At 52.4% G+C, this 15,397-nt stretch overlaps 3 protein-coding genes across 3 annotated transcripts; 2 read left to right on the top strand and 1 right to left on the bottom strand.

Annotated features, from left to right (window-relative positions):
- Positions 1-122: 122 nt before the first annotated feature.
- PG994_004356 (uncharacterized protein) lies at positions 123-1,355 on the top strand (the record flags this gene model as incomplete). Its single annotated transcript, XM_066855765.1, has 2 exons — positions 123-129; positions 379-1,355. 2 exons carry the CDS (start codon positions 123-125, stop codon positions 1,353-1,355), a joined length of 984 nt encoding a protein of 327 aa, XP_066717932.1.
- Positions 1,356-1,941: 586 nt separating this feature from the next.
- On the bottom strand, positions 1,942-2,868 carry PG994_004355 (uncharacterized protein; the record flags this gene model as incomplete). Its single annotated transcript, XM_066855764.1, has 1 exon — positions 1,942-2,868. One exon carries the CDS (start codon positions 2,866-2,868, stop codon positions 1,942-1,944), a length of 927 nt encoding a protein of 308 aa, XP_066717931.1.
- Positions 2,869-5,205: 2,337 nt separating this feature from the next.
- PG994_004354 (Cell division cycle-related protein res2/p.t1.c1) lies at positions 5,206-7,283 on the top strand (the record flags this gene model as incomplete). Its single annotated transcript, XM_066855763.1, has 3 exons — positions 5,206-5,277; positions 5,345-6,247; positions 6,342-7,283. The coding sequence occupies 3 exons, from the start codon at positions 5,206-5,208 to the stop codon at positions 7,281-7,283; spliced, it is 1,917 nt and encodes a 638-aa protein (XP_066717930.1).
- Between the last annotated feature and the right edge of the window lie 8,114 nt (positions 7,284-15,397).

Here is a 15,397-nt window from a genome sequence, read left to right as displayed (position 1 = left end):
ACCTTAATATCCTCATCCTGGTGGAGCAATCCGCGTGGGTTCGAATCCCACTCTCATCACTCCTTTCTTTGTTGTGTTTTTTGCCTTTTCCCCCTAACAAGACTATATATCTCTGCCCTTACATGTATGGTACGATTATAGAACGACTGGGTGACGCACAAGTCCTGGTAGACCAAAGTCAGTGCATCACAGTACAAAAAGGGACGATAACCCTTCCGATGCCCACTAGTGCGATCTCTCTCCCATCAAGGACCGCATGATTCCAAATGGAGAGCCACACCGCTAAACTGCCACCCATGCGTGGTGTTGGCAACATCGGCCAAGACGCCAGCGCTCTTCAAGTCGAATCATAAGAAGAGGTGCTGCGGGACGTCCAAGTCATCGAGCAAGCTTTGGAGAACCAACCCAAGCTCACACAAGAGATAAAGGAGAAGTACTGGATCAATAATGATCCTCTCCCACGACGCGGCTACTGCGCAACTTACCTCTCTGACTTCACTCGGGGATACCGGCAGGGCTATTATCGCAGCCGAACCTGGGGCTATACCATCATCCGCACTGTATATGGCGACGAGTGGGATGCCAAGTTCCAGGACGCATTGGCCACGCTCCGACGTACCGTCGAGGCTATTTATGAGGACGACATCGCCAGGCGAACGGCAGGAATCCAGCAATATGTCGAGTGGGGTCGCTGGCCTGAGGATTTCGCCCAGACGGCGGATCGGCGCATCGAAGACGAGTTCTACAAACGCTTTGTCAACGAGGTCCTAGAGGACCGTGACGTCTTGTCCGACGCGTCAGTCGACCAGATCCGGGCGTACTTCCTCCCGTGGGCGCAGGAACGCTTTGCCATATTCCACCCTCGGGCGGCTGCGCGCGGCGGGCGCTTTCGCGATTGCGACCCCGGCAGCCCGCGGCTCTTTGCATGCATGCTCCTCGACGCCGAGACCGTCGAGCAGCTGCAGGGCGCGCCCGAGTCGCCGGCGGAGCTGTACCCGCGGCTGCGCGACTTCTGGGTCAAGATGGTCGAGGCACAGCCGCAGCCCCGGGTCGATTTCGGGGACGCCTCCATGGTCGACTGGTACCGCGTGCGGCTCGCGGACCTCGTCACGTTTTGGTGGGATTGCAGCGAGTTGAATCCGCAACGCACCACCGATGAGCCTGACCCCCAAGACGTGAGCATTCGCTATTATAACGCCGGTGGCTGGACACCGCCCGAATTCCGATTGAAGGCAAGGCTTAGGCGAAGGGAGGAGGAGTTGGCCAAGTTTGCTATCGCCAACCCTGCTTCAGGCCCTGAGCCTGCTCCCTCGAAGGCTGATACATCTCAATTTTGGCGGTCTGTACTGGACTGAGACGAGTCGTCTGTTTTGTGCGCAACAAACAGAGATCTGAAATTGGACGAGAAACTCCGCAGCGGCTGAAAGGTAGAGGAAGCAATATTTCCCAAACGGCACGGAGACGAAGAAAACGTTCTTGGCTGTCTCAACAAGTCTTATCTTGCATCCCATGCGGGCTCTTCCGCATGCCGTTGACAGAGAATTAATGACATCACGGTTTCCTGAGTGACCGTTAAGATGAGACTGGCTAGTCAATAGGAGAGCTGAGCGAGGGTAAATAAGGTTAAGTCCAGGCAGGCTCAAGCTGTGCCAACCTGAGGGAGATCTCAGCAAAGCATCACAGCAGCACAAGAAGTCAAGACACATATCATGGAACCCATCATACACATAGCTAGGTTTCGTCTACCACTGAGACCACGGTGCACCTAGTCACCCACAACGATAATGAACACGAGGTAGCATGATTCCTCTCAAGGTCATGGTAATATGTTCTAATGAATAAAAGAGAAAATTGTATTTATAACTGTGTCCTGGTGTCGCTCGTCCAACGCCGATTTTGCCCAAAGACGTACTCCTGGGAACCCCCCTTTCTTTTTCTTCGTTAAGCTTCGTAAATCCTGCGGGCCCCTTTGCTGACAAGGAAATCGGCCGCCGTCTCCTTGTGCGCGTCCACGGCCCACTGGAGCGGCGTCCGGCGCCGGTCATCCAGCGCGTCGACGGGCGAGCCCGACGCGATCAGCAGCTCCAGCACGGCGCGGTGGTCGCCCATGGCGGCGAGGTGGATGGGGAACGCGCCGAAGTAGCGGGCCGAAGGCAGCGCCACGTCAGCCCCCCGCGCGACGAGCAGCCGGGCCACGGCCAGGCTGCCCTGGGCGGTGACGGCGCGGCATAGCGGCGTCTCGCCCTTGGTGGGCAGGTTTACGTCGGCGCCCGCGTCGAGCAGCGCTACCATCACGTCGACGTGGCCCTTGGAGACGGCGTAGTGCAGCGACGTCTGGCCCGCGCGGTCGCGGCTGTCGTAGCCCGCGCCGTGGTGGCACAGCAGCTGCGTCATGGCCGCGTCGCCGCCCAGGACCGCCGTGTGCAGCGCCGTCCAGCCGTGGTGGTCGAACCCCTCGAGGTCGGCGCCATAGTTCAGGAGCTCGGTCGCGCGGTCCAGGTGGCCGCGCATGACGGCCTTGTAGAGCGGCGTGCGGGACTTGGCGTTGCGCACCGACGGCTCCGCGCCGTGCGCCAGCAGGATGCGGATGAGGGCCAGGTTCTGGGACTTGGCGCTCGGGCGCTGCATCGCCGCGAAGTGCAGCGCCGTGTTCTGCTCGTTGTCCTGCACGTTGACTAGGTTGCCGCCGTACTCGAGCATGAGGGAGACGATCGAGTCGCCCATGTCGCCCTTGACGGCCCGTATCAATGGCGTCCGTCCGTATTCATCCCGGACGCGTAGATTGGATCCGGACACGATGAGGGCTGTGAGTATTGATAGCACGCTTTTCGAGGCTCGGCTGTCGTTGTAGCCCTTCATGGCACCCATCTGGGCTAGTATGGTGAAAGTCGCACCCTTGGATGACTTTTCATTGTCGGATCCGGGTCCTTCCACTACATCCCACAAGTATAATGCTCTATGCAATGGTGTCATGCTTGAGCCTTTAAGTGTTGCATTGGGGTCTGCTCCGTCGGCCAGATACTTGTACACTGCCGGATAATCGCACCTGGCGATAGCATCATGCAGCTTCTTGGTACTTCTAGTGTCCGCTCTGCACGGCCTCTCTCGGTCGGGATGATTTATCGTCGCTGATAGACGCTGGACCTTTGCGCTGATGTGTTGCCTCCTCAAGTCGAGCGCCACCCTGGGCCCCAACCTTGAAGAGTTGGCAAACTTCTCTGTGCAGGCAGGTCCGGTCTTGTGTATGCGTAGATCGATAGTTGCAAGTATGCCGCTGGTATGGAGTCTTAGCTGTGTTTCTTCCAGATGCAATGAAAGTGAGAGAAGGGAGTGTTGCTTACCTGCAAATGCAATCCAAGATCAAGGTGATTGTTGAACGATTCCTTCGCAGATCTCGTCTTATTCCAGAAAAGCCCTCTTCTGATAGTATAACCAGTCCAAAAGACTGGGGGAGTCCCGTCACGCTGATGTAGTAGCGGCGTAACCGCATAATCTCGGCCTTGGCTTCCAAGAGGCTTGTCTTCATGTCCTGCACGAGTAGTTCCAAGCAACCCTGCAGTGACGGTTGATACTGATACCCAGGAGATTGTGGGTTTGATCCGGAAAGGGGGAACAGGAGAAGTCGGTCGATGACGGCCCTGGTCACTCGTAGCTCCGCGGTGGTTTGGCGGAGAGTAGAAAGGGCCGTAGGGACAACTATTAAGAGGTCTCGTAGTGACTGGATCGCGTTGTTGCATACCCCCGAAACCTCCCGAATTTGGGTGGCAAGTGTGTCGTCGTCCATCATGGAGATTATAGAAGCTTTTCTGGGACAGTCCAGATCAGTCAGTCCAGCAAGCCAAGTCCGACACCAGGAAGAAGAGGAAGGGCGCAATGATATAGCAAAGTTCATGGTTTCGAGCCAGCTCAAAAAATCTTGGTAAACGAAGGAAGTCAGAGCAATGATGAAGGGGGCCAAGACCCCCGGTACAAATAGAATCACCAGTTGGCACGGCCTCGCCCTGTCCTGATGTTCGAGATTGATTAATTCCCAGGATAATGGTACGAGATCGGCGCCATAATGATCTGCAGCTAATGTCAGGACATTTAGATTCTAGGGCTAGAATGGTGATACATTGTCGTCTTACTAGAGCCCTAGGAGATGGGCACTAGACGCCTAAGAGGCCTAGATTGCGCCTAGCGATCTGACACCAGCTCGAGCCAGGTGCTCGCGGAGGAGTTTCAGGAACACGGGGGATCACTAGCATCGGCCTCCACCTGCCCAACATGTCTTCCGCTGGAGCGTGCCATCTCTACAATCTCGGCCGTGTGTGGATGTCCAATGTCGGTTATGGAGAAGGAAGAGAGCGTCCGGCTCAGCTAATTACTCAACGAACAGGTGGTCCCTCGCAATCGATAACAAAGTAGGCTTACTTCGAGACCAGCCGCATTTGGGGTGTGTCACGAAGACTAGATTTATGCAAGGAACGATTCAGCCCTGGAGGGCGTCACTAGTACCAGATGATTGATGTGTTTGTCCTGGATGCTTGTTTCGTTGTTCAAATGTTTCGTGAAACAACCGATCTGCCCCTGATATGGTTTGATGGGTTTGGCGGAGTTACTATTAGTCCGTGCGGCCTCAGTTCCAGACCCAGACTCTCCTGACCGCACCACAGCCACACCTCTTCAGATGTAAGTGGCGCTGTGGCATACGCTAAGCAGAAACCGTGCGCCTGAACATCCAGGCCAACAACCAGCTTTTGGTCACAGTCAATTTACGCGAAGCGCGTTTCTGCATCTCCTGCAACCCCCGGTTCTTTCATTTCGCGTCTTCACGCGTGCAAATGGGACGAGTCAGCTTTTGCCTGCCAAACGCAGTGTCAATCACCATTAAGTGCCGCTGCCCTTGAGACCTGTTCAATCGAACAGCTGAAGTCTGCCAGAATACTTTGATCGATTTGTTCCCAAGGTGGTCGGTTGGTCTATCGATCCAATTTCTGGTGTCGGGAATACTCCTCTTGCACCTTCTAGGCTTGTGCATCCAGCAGAACTTCACACCCAGGTCGACTTGCCCAGCCTCCTTGCGACGTCACCACGTATTAACACACCGACCCTTCTCTACCCCTCCAGTCTAGTCCTACAGTCATATTGTCACACGATCATTCCCCACCGCTGCCCTCCATCGCCAATCTGCATGCTTGCGTCGCATGGGAATAGGTAGCCAAGATGGTGAAGGGTGCAGCAGCAGCGACAGCTCCCGCTGCCGGCCCTGGCGTGTATAGTGCCACATACAGTGGTGTGAGTCTCCCTTGTCAGATGTCGGATCCAGTCGTTCCCTGTGGCTAACATATATCCTCGGCGATAGATCCCCGTCTACGAGTTCCAATTCGGTGTCGACCTCAAAGAACATGTTATGAGAAGGAGACAGGACGATTGGATCAACGCTACCCATATCCTCAAGGCCGCAGGCTTCGATAAGCCCGCGCGTACCCGAATTCTCGAGCGAGAGGTCCAAAAAGACGTCCACGAGAAGATCCAAGGTGGCTATGGCAAATATCAAGGCACTTGGATCCCCTTGGAGTCGGGTGAGCACTTGGCACAGCGAAACAACATCTACGAGCGATTACGGCCCATCTTCGAGTTCACGCCCGGAAACCAGAGCCCCCCGCCTGCTCCTCGACATGCTAGCAAACCAAAAGCGCCAAAGGTAAAGGCTGCCCCTGCCAGAGCTGCCTGGATTCCTCCTCCCCGACAGCCAGACTTTGAGACTGCCAGTCAACAGCTGAACGAGGACGACACACCCGACAATGTCACGATAGCTTCCGCCTCTTATATGGCTGAGGACGACCGCCACGATCTGTCGAATTACCCCGCAACCGGACACCGAAAGAGAAAGCACGAAGAGACCGTTCAAGATCTGACGGAACAACAGCACTCTGTCTATGGGGATGAGCTGCTCGATTACTTTCTCCTTTCTCGCCAAGATGCCCCGACCTTGCGCCCGGAACCACCGCCGAATTTCCAGCCAAATTGGTACATTGACTCGGAGAAGCACAGTGCTCTCCATTGGGCTAGTGCCATGGGTGATGTCGATGTCATCAAACAGCTGAAGCGTTTTGGTGCAACCCTGAACTCGCAGAATATCCGTGGTGAAACCCCCTTCATGCGATCGGTCCACTTCACCAACTGCTATGAGAAGCAAACCTTTCCGGTCGTCATCAAAGAGCTGTTCGACACAGTAGATGCTCGAGATAACCAGGGCTGCACCGTCATCCATCATGCAGCCATCATGAAAGAGTGGTCGAGTGACTAGTCACTCATGTTCTCGCTACTACCTTGACAATATCCTGAATAAGCTCCAGGATACGCATGACCCCCAGTCTGTTCAACTCATCGTTGATGCCCAGGATCTAAATGGTAATACCGCTTTGCATCTCGCGGCCCAGACGAGTGCCAAGAAATGCATCCGTGCCCTGATCGGACGAGGTGCAAGTACCTATATCATGAATAACGAAGGCGTCCGGGCTGAGGAGCTCATACGAACCCTCAATGCGTCCAAGCCGCCGAAAGAACGTGCGCCGCAACGCTCATCGTCGCCCTTTGCCCCCGAGTCTCAGCGACACGTTTCTTTCAGGGAAGCTCTATCCGAGTCCGTCACCAAGCTCGCCGTGGCCTACCAGTCGGAGGCAGCTACTACGGTCCAGAGCAAGATCACGCCGCTTGTTCTTGAGAAGTTCCAAGACTTGGCTCACAGCTATGACGAGGAATGGAAGGAGAAGCACGAAGCTGAGAATGAAGCACGGCGCATCCTCGGCAACACACAAAACGAGCTGGCTGTAATACGCCAGCATATTGCGGAGCTTGAAGCTCGTCTCGAGCCTGAAGAGGCCGCTGCCAAGGCAGTAGGCGATGCGACCATGGCCCAGCATGAAGTGTTGGCCCTCCTTGCGAACCAGAATAAGTATCACATCCAAGCGACAGTTGAGCAACAGCTCGCTATGATGAACGGCAATGATTCCGGCGATGACACACCTGAGACGCGGCAGACGCTGGCGCGCGAACTACGGGAGCTCATCCTAGAGCAACGCCGGGCAGAACAGGAATACGTCGACGCCTTGGGTCTGTCCGGCACAAGCGAGAAAATCGACAAGTATCGAGAGCTACTTAAGCAATGCCTGGACCAAGGTGATGCCGAGAACCTGGACTCCAATCTGGACGACCTGATCGAGATGATGGAGGAGGAGCGTAGTGAAGTCGCCGTTGCGGCGCCCGTACCTCCTACGGAGCCTATGATGATTTGCTAGATAGGTTCCGCTTGGTACGAGTGATACTTGAATCGTGGGTTTGTGAAGTCTTGGGATAGGGGGCCAGACTACTACTCCTGACTCATTGGGCTTATTCTTGCCGTATGTTTGTGTATCTTATGTTGTACTAGTTGGCACACTGAGGAATGGGCCAATCATTGATCAGCCACGAAGCAATCGTGGTTTGGCGGGCTTGTGGTTATGGATGGCGTTTAGCGAATGACTTACGAAGAAGGGAATTGATTCACTTTTGCTGGGCACGTTGGGTTGCTCAGGATCATGGCGACTACTTGATAGGTAGTTAATGGTGTCTTTGGCCAAGATACAAACGTTTCATTGCCACCCAAACTGTTTTAGCTGACTTATTGGGCCACAATTACATGTGATGAGTTCAGCATGGTAGGTTTGGATATAGTTGTCGCCTCTTCATGCAGCTGGGTTACATGAATGACTTCAAAGCTGAACTGGCCTGCTCGAGGTGGCGATACTAGACTAGGCCTACACCACCACCCCATGTCTGTCTGTCCATAACCCACTTCCTGGGACACACTTGTGTCAACCAGCCGAGGCTCGGCATGGCCGTTGGTGAACGCGTGATGATGTTCGGCAGTTGCGGACGAAATGAGCTGAAACCCGCCTTCAATCCGAGGGGATCGGCCTATCAACCCCCTTTTTTCTTTTCTTTTTTTTCGGGCTATCCGAATCTCCAAACAACAACCGCCTCATTGCCACCACAGTATCATACGGCCTCTCCATGCCTCTCTTGCGCGCTTGATGATATGGTAACATTCATCGGTTCCCAGTTGTCAGAATTTGCCTCTCATCAGTCGACAAAGGACTTTGGGGCGACTGAACTGGCTGGTGGATACTGTTTCCAAATTATTACTAAGTACATATCCTGACTTCTCTTTCAGAAATAGGTAGCAGTAGTTAGTCGCCTGCCAGTGATGAAAGTGCTATTATTGATATTGAGTAGGGCCGGCATGCTGGTCATCAATCGGCAATGGCAAACTGTCCCTTTGCATGTGATATGAGGTAGAAATGGCAGGAGTAGACTGAATGTATACAAACTACAAGTAGAGAGATGCACTAGTATACACAGTCTTTACGGATGCTGCTCATATACGTATTGTTCAATATTAAAGAGGAAGTTGTACAAGAGACCATCCTGTTAGCCCCTACGGAAAAGGAAACATTAGAGGCTGTATATGGCAGCAAAATATGTACCTACAAATACTCACTTACCCTAAGGTTGAGCAGGTTCTGCCGGCTCTTGGATCTTGTCTATCCCATGTCTCTTCCATCTACTGTATATTCTACGACCAAGGTCCTGTGGGATTATTCAGCTTTCCTTAGGGTTCGGCTCGGTACCAAATATCCGGTAAATATGTTGCCCAGTCTCACCACCGATTAAAGACCGATGGCCATCGTTTCCAAGCCTCTTTAGTCAATCGGCAACTTTGATTCACCTTAGAAACTCCTTGGACAGGTACATGTTAGGTATATAGGTGGCAAAGAGACCTAAACAGTTCGAAAGTGATGATCAAGCGGCGATGTATGATAAGCAGCTTATAGTACATCCCTTGCATTTCTGCCAACACGAAATCACAAGGTCACGGTTTGTACATCAGCACCTCATATCAGTAATACTGGTAAGAGGTACTCCATCGGTGACGAAGCCACAGACGTGTAAGAGCGGTCTCTGTAGTCATGGCTGTTCTCCCAGTAAGTAGCATGTCATCGCTCCCACACGCTCTGTCCCCAACATAACAGGGCGTATTGATCGCTCGGGCCGCCATGAATACGGCTCGGATACGGGCCCATCCCAATCCTTGCTTGATTTTCATGCCTGCCTACTTGGACCTAGTTGAGGGGGTAATGATGTAAATAATGCCTTTGATGCTTCCATTGCACATTATTCTCATCCGCTGTCCTGGAAGAAGCGGTCAACCTGGAGGAAGACGGAAAGGACGTTGCTTTCAACCCGGCTTTTCGCTTTCCATGGGGCACCCTAGAATAACCTACTTGCTAATTCCATACACAAACCGGTTCTTTAGTAAGGGCCAGGAGGAACAGACGAAATGTACATATAAATTTGGCTGGTTGCTGGGTGGACTAGGTGGACCGTCGTCTCCATTCCAGAAACACCCAAACATATCGCCAAGCACCAAGACCTTTCAAAGTGAGAGAGGAGGAACGCACTAGTTCCGGCTAGCCAAGTTGCTACCCCTGTCCTTCCCCCGGAACACTGCTGGTTAGCCTGCTTACTGACTGACCTCAGCCTAACCCCCAGTACGGCTAGGACAGGATGACTGGGTCAAGCTAGATCACCGATTACCATAAGGGAACACGCCATGCCTGCCTGATTTCGTAAAATCCGTCCTCTGCTTACTGTGGAATCTGACAGGCCGGACCCGAAAACGAACAGTTGAGGATCTTGCCATGGCCTTGGCCCTGTGCCGGGCAGTCGGCTCTAGTTCTGTTTGGTTCCCAATCTCCAGTCTTGCCAAGCGATCAGAGGGAGGCCGAGAGGGCGTTACGTGTCAAAAGGCTTAACTGCAAGTGTATATTCACACAGCCGCACCGTCGACTGTTGTTCGTTTTCGGGTTGCTGCTATTGTCTCCGACTTGACGTACTGGCACCGGCCTCTTCTTCTTGGAAAGGCCATAAGTTGGCTCCCGAAGCGTGGATTGCCTTCAAGCCATCGTAAAATCTGTACGAAATTAGATGCTCGTGCCGAAATACAGGTCAGCACGTTGTTTTGGAACCAAGCAATCATATAGATATCTCGGTGGGAGACCTGGACATCGGTGTCATGAGGCTTTCTCAGCCTCCATTTGTCATGTGACAAATGCTGACGGACATGTGAGGCCAAGCCTGTACCTTTGGTATTTCTAAGCCAGGTAGTTATGTATGTCCCAGTCTGGTCGGCTGTTGCGTCCCACCAGAAATTCGCGATTTGAACTCCTGTCAAGTCCATGTAAACAAAGCAACACTGCTTCGAAATTGGCCTAGGGAGGATGTAATAGCCGCACCGTCTGATGCCTTCATTGGGAAATATGCGTCTGACGTCAAATATCTCATCGTGGACTGGTCGCATTGTTAGCGAAGGGGCTCGCTCAGAGCCTACAATGCGCAATAGAGCGCTTGAATGTACTTACATAAGCTTCCTCATTCCCTTCTTGTCATGATTAGATGGCAGCATGACTACGCCCATGTGTTAGTTCAGCACACATCAAGACTATTTGGGTGTAACAGCAATCTTATTTTCCATGTCAGCTGATTCAAATATTTGCCGTTCCGGAAATGTCTGAGGATGACCTGGCCGCGATGCAAAATGCTTACAGAGCTTCTAGTGAGGCACCGTCTAAGGAAGCAATGGAAACCTGTGAGTTAGGTGATATCGTAAAGAACCCAATGGGATCTAGCCATTAGCAATCCTTAATGGTAACGAAGAGGCACCGCAAAGCCTCGTAAAGTTTCGGGGAGTTGGGCCATCACGGCTCCTGCTCTCCTGGCCCAGCTAGCTGGGCGTTGGTGACTGAGGCATCAATATATACCAAGAAGGACCCCAAGGCTGCATTGATCAAGTCGTATTCTGACCTGTTAAAAGGCCGGATGGTCCTCAGCCCCAAGCCTCACGATCTACTTCTTGACGCGATGGAGTCCAACCTAGCAGCTGACACATCGAAATGCTAATTGATTGATTGATTGATTGATCATGTGCTTCGTCACCGACCGCCACATGTAAATTCGGATGCGACGGGTTTCGTTCATGGTGTATCATCGATACTACCAATCCGCGCATGAATGATTTCTGATGATTGGCTGACGTGGGAATGTAATCATTGCAATTGATGCGAAACGATTGGGTATGTCAGTCTCGTGCTGTTATCGTCATGTCGTGTCAATTGAAGCGAGACTTGAAGCTGCTGAAATAGGGGGCGGCGGGGGGCCAAAGTCTTGGTTATTTGTTGTTCCTGTCTGTGCTCAGCTGATAGCGGCTACTGTTAAGGCTGACTTTTGTTGTTTTTGTTTGCGAACGACCCCATATTGGACCTGGGCCTAACTGAGTCGAGTCTCTTGTATGCATGTGACGAGGGGTGTAGGGCTGAAGACCATCATTGGAACCCAACATGATCCTTGTCGCAGATATACAAGTGGATGTTGCTGTCGGTGAATTAAAGCCAAGAGTTACCAACAGTACACATGATGATGACGAGAGGCCACAGTAAAGCAAGGTGTGCCTCGGCAATGTGTGTTGCATCCATTGGCCCAGTGTGAAGCATTGCCGGCATTGGGGGAGTAATCGCCAGCTGGACTTGCAGATGTCGTGCGTTGCCGCTGCAACCATCGACGACAATGTGTCATCAGTTGTTCGAAGAATAACCGATATAGCTTAATAAGAGTATGTGAGTGCGGGTGTAGCGATAGCAAAAGTTATACTTACCTACCTACACATATCCCCATTGGGACGGGCAGTACTCGCATGCATCCATCAGTTCGGGTCCTGTCCTCGATCCATTGTGGCCAAAACTTCAGCGCATATGAACAAGACATGCAATGAATACGATCGCGTCGACCCCGCATGGAGCAAGGCTCCGGTGTTAACCAAACACCCTAGGCTCCAGTCATCGTGTCCAATGCGAGGGGAGTTGCGCTCCTTGGTGGATACCGCTAATCGTCTCATCAAACCTGGAATGCACTGCCATGAAGGCAAGGTTGTGTTGCGAAAGGTCAGGCGGTCAGAAAATCATAGTCGGGGGCGAGAAATTCAGGTTGCCCTCGAGTGCTGGAAATGACAGGACAGCACTGTCTTATGGGTTTCCTAGGGGCATTCGGCATTCTGTAATGTTACACAGAAGCCAGCGAGTTGTAGCACCTCCGACCCGGCTCTGGCAAGTCAAGCCCCCAGGCGGCAGTACAGGCGGAGGGCGGTGTGGTGTGGGGGATCCACCCGCCGCCAAAGCGGCTCCGCAGATCTCTCAAGATGGCCAGTAGATCGTATGTAATCTCGGATAGGGCTGCAACCGACGGGTGTACTCGATCAATAACGAGGGTCAATACTTCGTGATGACGGTGGATGTCGAGTGGCCAATTGCCTCGTACTGGCTGTCGTGCAGTCTTGGCAACGTTACTGCATGCATGTGGGATCGTGAATGTTGCATTTCAGCTGAGAAGCATTCGGAGATTACGTCGCAGATGGCGATGTTGAATTGCCACGGGGTGAAAATGATTGCGCAAAAGAAATAAACGAAAAAGAAGAGAATTGGGAGAAAAATCTAGCGTGCGAATGTTATCCAATAGACTCGGGATGTCAATGCTGTTGGTGTTCCGGTTCTTCGGGTCTCGCCTTTTTTCCAGGGTCCCGCGTCCCTGAAAACCCAGCCAGCACGCACATACCTACCACCCTTGCTCGTGTACGCCAGCAACATTAAGCGAAACAGGAGAATCGAATGCAGCTGAAAATAGGTGAATCACCCGATCTGGATCGTCCACTCGGGATGGAAGACTGCATGTTATGTGCATTACATTAAGTACATACTGCACGTTATGGATGTATTCTAATATATCCGAGTACTTTCAGCTTACACGGACGAAAAGAATCTGCAATGTACTTTCTAGCTGCTGAGGAAAGGACGCTGGAGGGGTCAGTCACATGCCCAACTGAGGTCAGGGTTACCTCACCTTCCACAGAAGCAAGTATCCAGGGGATAACTACAGCTACCGAGACGTATCAACTGTGAGCCGGGGACTTTTCTATTCAAGATGTTGCTGGAAAACAAGGGCCATTCCAGTTGAGGGTAATGAAAGATAAGAACGGGACTTCTTCCGGGTTGTTAACATTGCAAAATGACGCAGATGCATCGATGCTGCTGCTGATGCGACGCAGGCTGCGTGTAAGCTGTAGAGACAATAAGAATGGCGGGGTTACAGGGCGTGACCTGTCCAGCCCCCAACCCCAACGGTTCTGTTGATCAGATTGATATTAGATATCTCCGCATCGCATGAATAGAACAAATGATGACTTATCTGTATTTTCTGACAGCAATCTTGTACACGTCATATATTGAGACCACGATCGTTCGATGAGAACCTCAAGGGTTTGCGTTAGTGAGATACCACAAGCACCTACCTAAATTGGTCACATATCTGATATGCAAGGAGAAGCACCAGCAGACTATTCGGCTGCACAATGGCAACTGCCAGGAAATACAGGGGTTAGAACTGTTAATACTGCCATATTCTTCTATTTATCTTTTATTCGTCCTGGTTGCCGTGGGTCGGTAAATATGTATTTGCTTGTGTGCATGGCAGCATGGTATGCTGTTGGTGCTGTTGGTTCTACCGCATGCATATCGTCTGGGTAGTGTCCACTGTCTTGCGCCGGCCTAGTCTCCGGAACCCAATCCAAGTCGACGTGATTCGCCAACTACATGTCGGAGATCTTGGCCAGTGGCCAGAACAGCAGCCGACAGGCCGACAGGAGTCTATGTATGCACGTATGGAGTTGGGGGCCAGGCGGCTCAGACGTCTGAGCAGCAGCGACAGCAACAACCCTCGACGATTTCGGGAATGTTGATGTACCTTATTTCGCTCCATACTAAACGCCTTACTCGAATGCATCAACTTACGACTTCAATCGATAGGTACAGGTTGAACCCAGGTAGGGTTGGGCTATCAACACCCACTTGGGCGGTTTCAGGGCTCACATCAGCACAACATAGCTGAACTTTGGCCCTAGTAGTGCACTAATAGAGACCATTACTCCGTAGAGGATGCCCAATCCCAGGATAGGATAGTTTCAGTATGGAATAAGTCGTCAATTGCCTGCTGTGAGTGAGTGGCCTGGATATTCGCTCCTCACTGCCTTGACTGCTTAATTGATTATCGATACGAGGGGGTCAGGGGCAAGTGTATGCGTTTGAACGGACCTACTCCTACTCGGTGGCACATGCACCCGACACCTGGAAGGCAAGGCTTCAACCCTCTCTTTCTAGAATGGGCAGCGATTCGCTCCTGCCCGCCAGCTGAAGCGGCCCTGCTTGCAAACAGAAGGAGACGTCATCTAAGGTCACGCACCAACATCAATTCAGCCGATTGAATGAACCTGCATCAACCAACCATCGCAACCTATCGCCATTGTACGACTAGGTACAGTTTGACGCAGAACACGACACGCATTGGTCTCAGAACTGGCCAAATCGCAACGCATCAGAGCTTGTTCTGTCAGATCCGCCGCCAATGCCAAGGGCACACAAGGCTAGCTAGCTGCTGCCTCGGTTCTTTTTACAAGTTCCTTCCTGCCAGGTATTTTCGCGGCGCGGTGGCGCAGCAATCCCCAGTAGCAGGGTCTTCCTCTTCTCCCATCTTCGAGTGGATGACAGGTGGATGACAGACCGCAAAATTGGAAATCAACCTAATCCCAGTGCGTCACGATACTTTTCTAGCCATGTTCGTATCTGGCGGCCACATAATGCGAGACCGCTGACATTGTTCCTCGGCCTCTGCCTCTCTACCTCCGCGGACGTCAACAAACAACACCGAAGCCGGCTGTTGACAACCAGGCGTTGGGTTGACTGTGCTGGCCGCCATTGACTTGGATGGAAGCAGATATATTTTTCAATCCTCGTCCTTGGCACATCACGCGCGATCGCCATGTACGCCTGCATCGCATCAGGGCAGGATAAGCCACGCGATATCTATCCGCGCAATGCTTGCTGCGCGCGAGCGAGCGCCTAGGTCAGCGCAAAGCGTCTTACGTGCAGTGCGGTTCCAGTGAACGAAAACGAATCAATCCGTCGATCAAGGGCCCTGTAGCTGGTCCAAACATCAATAAAACAAACACCACCACCGAATGGGAAAGTCATCCCAACGTCAATATGCATGCAGTGCTGGGCCATTACAAAGTCAACTCAGTGCATGCAGCCTCTCAAGCGAGATGGCTCGCCAGCTATGACCACCCACCCCGACTCGCATGTAGATTGAATATGCGCGGCAGATCATCCAACCTTTCACCTTGTACAGCATGATGACTGCAGGTAACATTGAGTCCAAAATAGTTTCGCTGTTGCTGATTCCCCACCACCTGCTAAACCATGCCTACATACGG

Source organism: Apiospora phragmitis (genome assembly GCF_038363925.1).
Source record: "Apiospora phragmitis strain CBS 135458 chromosome Unknown utg000005l:1.0-4161743.0:1.0-4166827.0, whole genome shotgun sequence".
Taxonomy (NCBI): Eukaryota; Fungi; Ascomycota; class Sordariomycetes; order Amphisphaeriales; family Apiosporaceae; genus Apiospora; species Apiospora phragmitis.
This window is presented reverse-complemented; position numbering and strand designations above follow the sequence as displayed.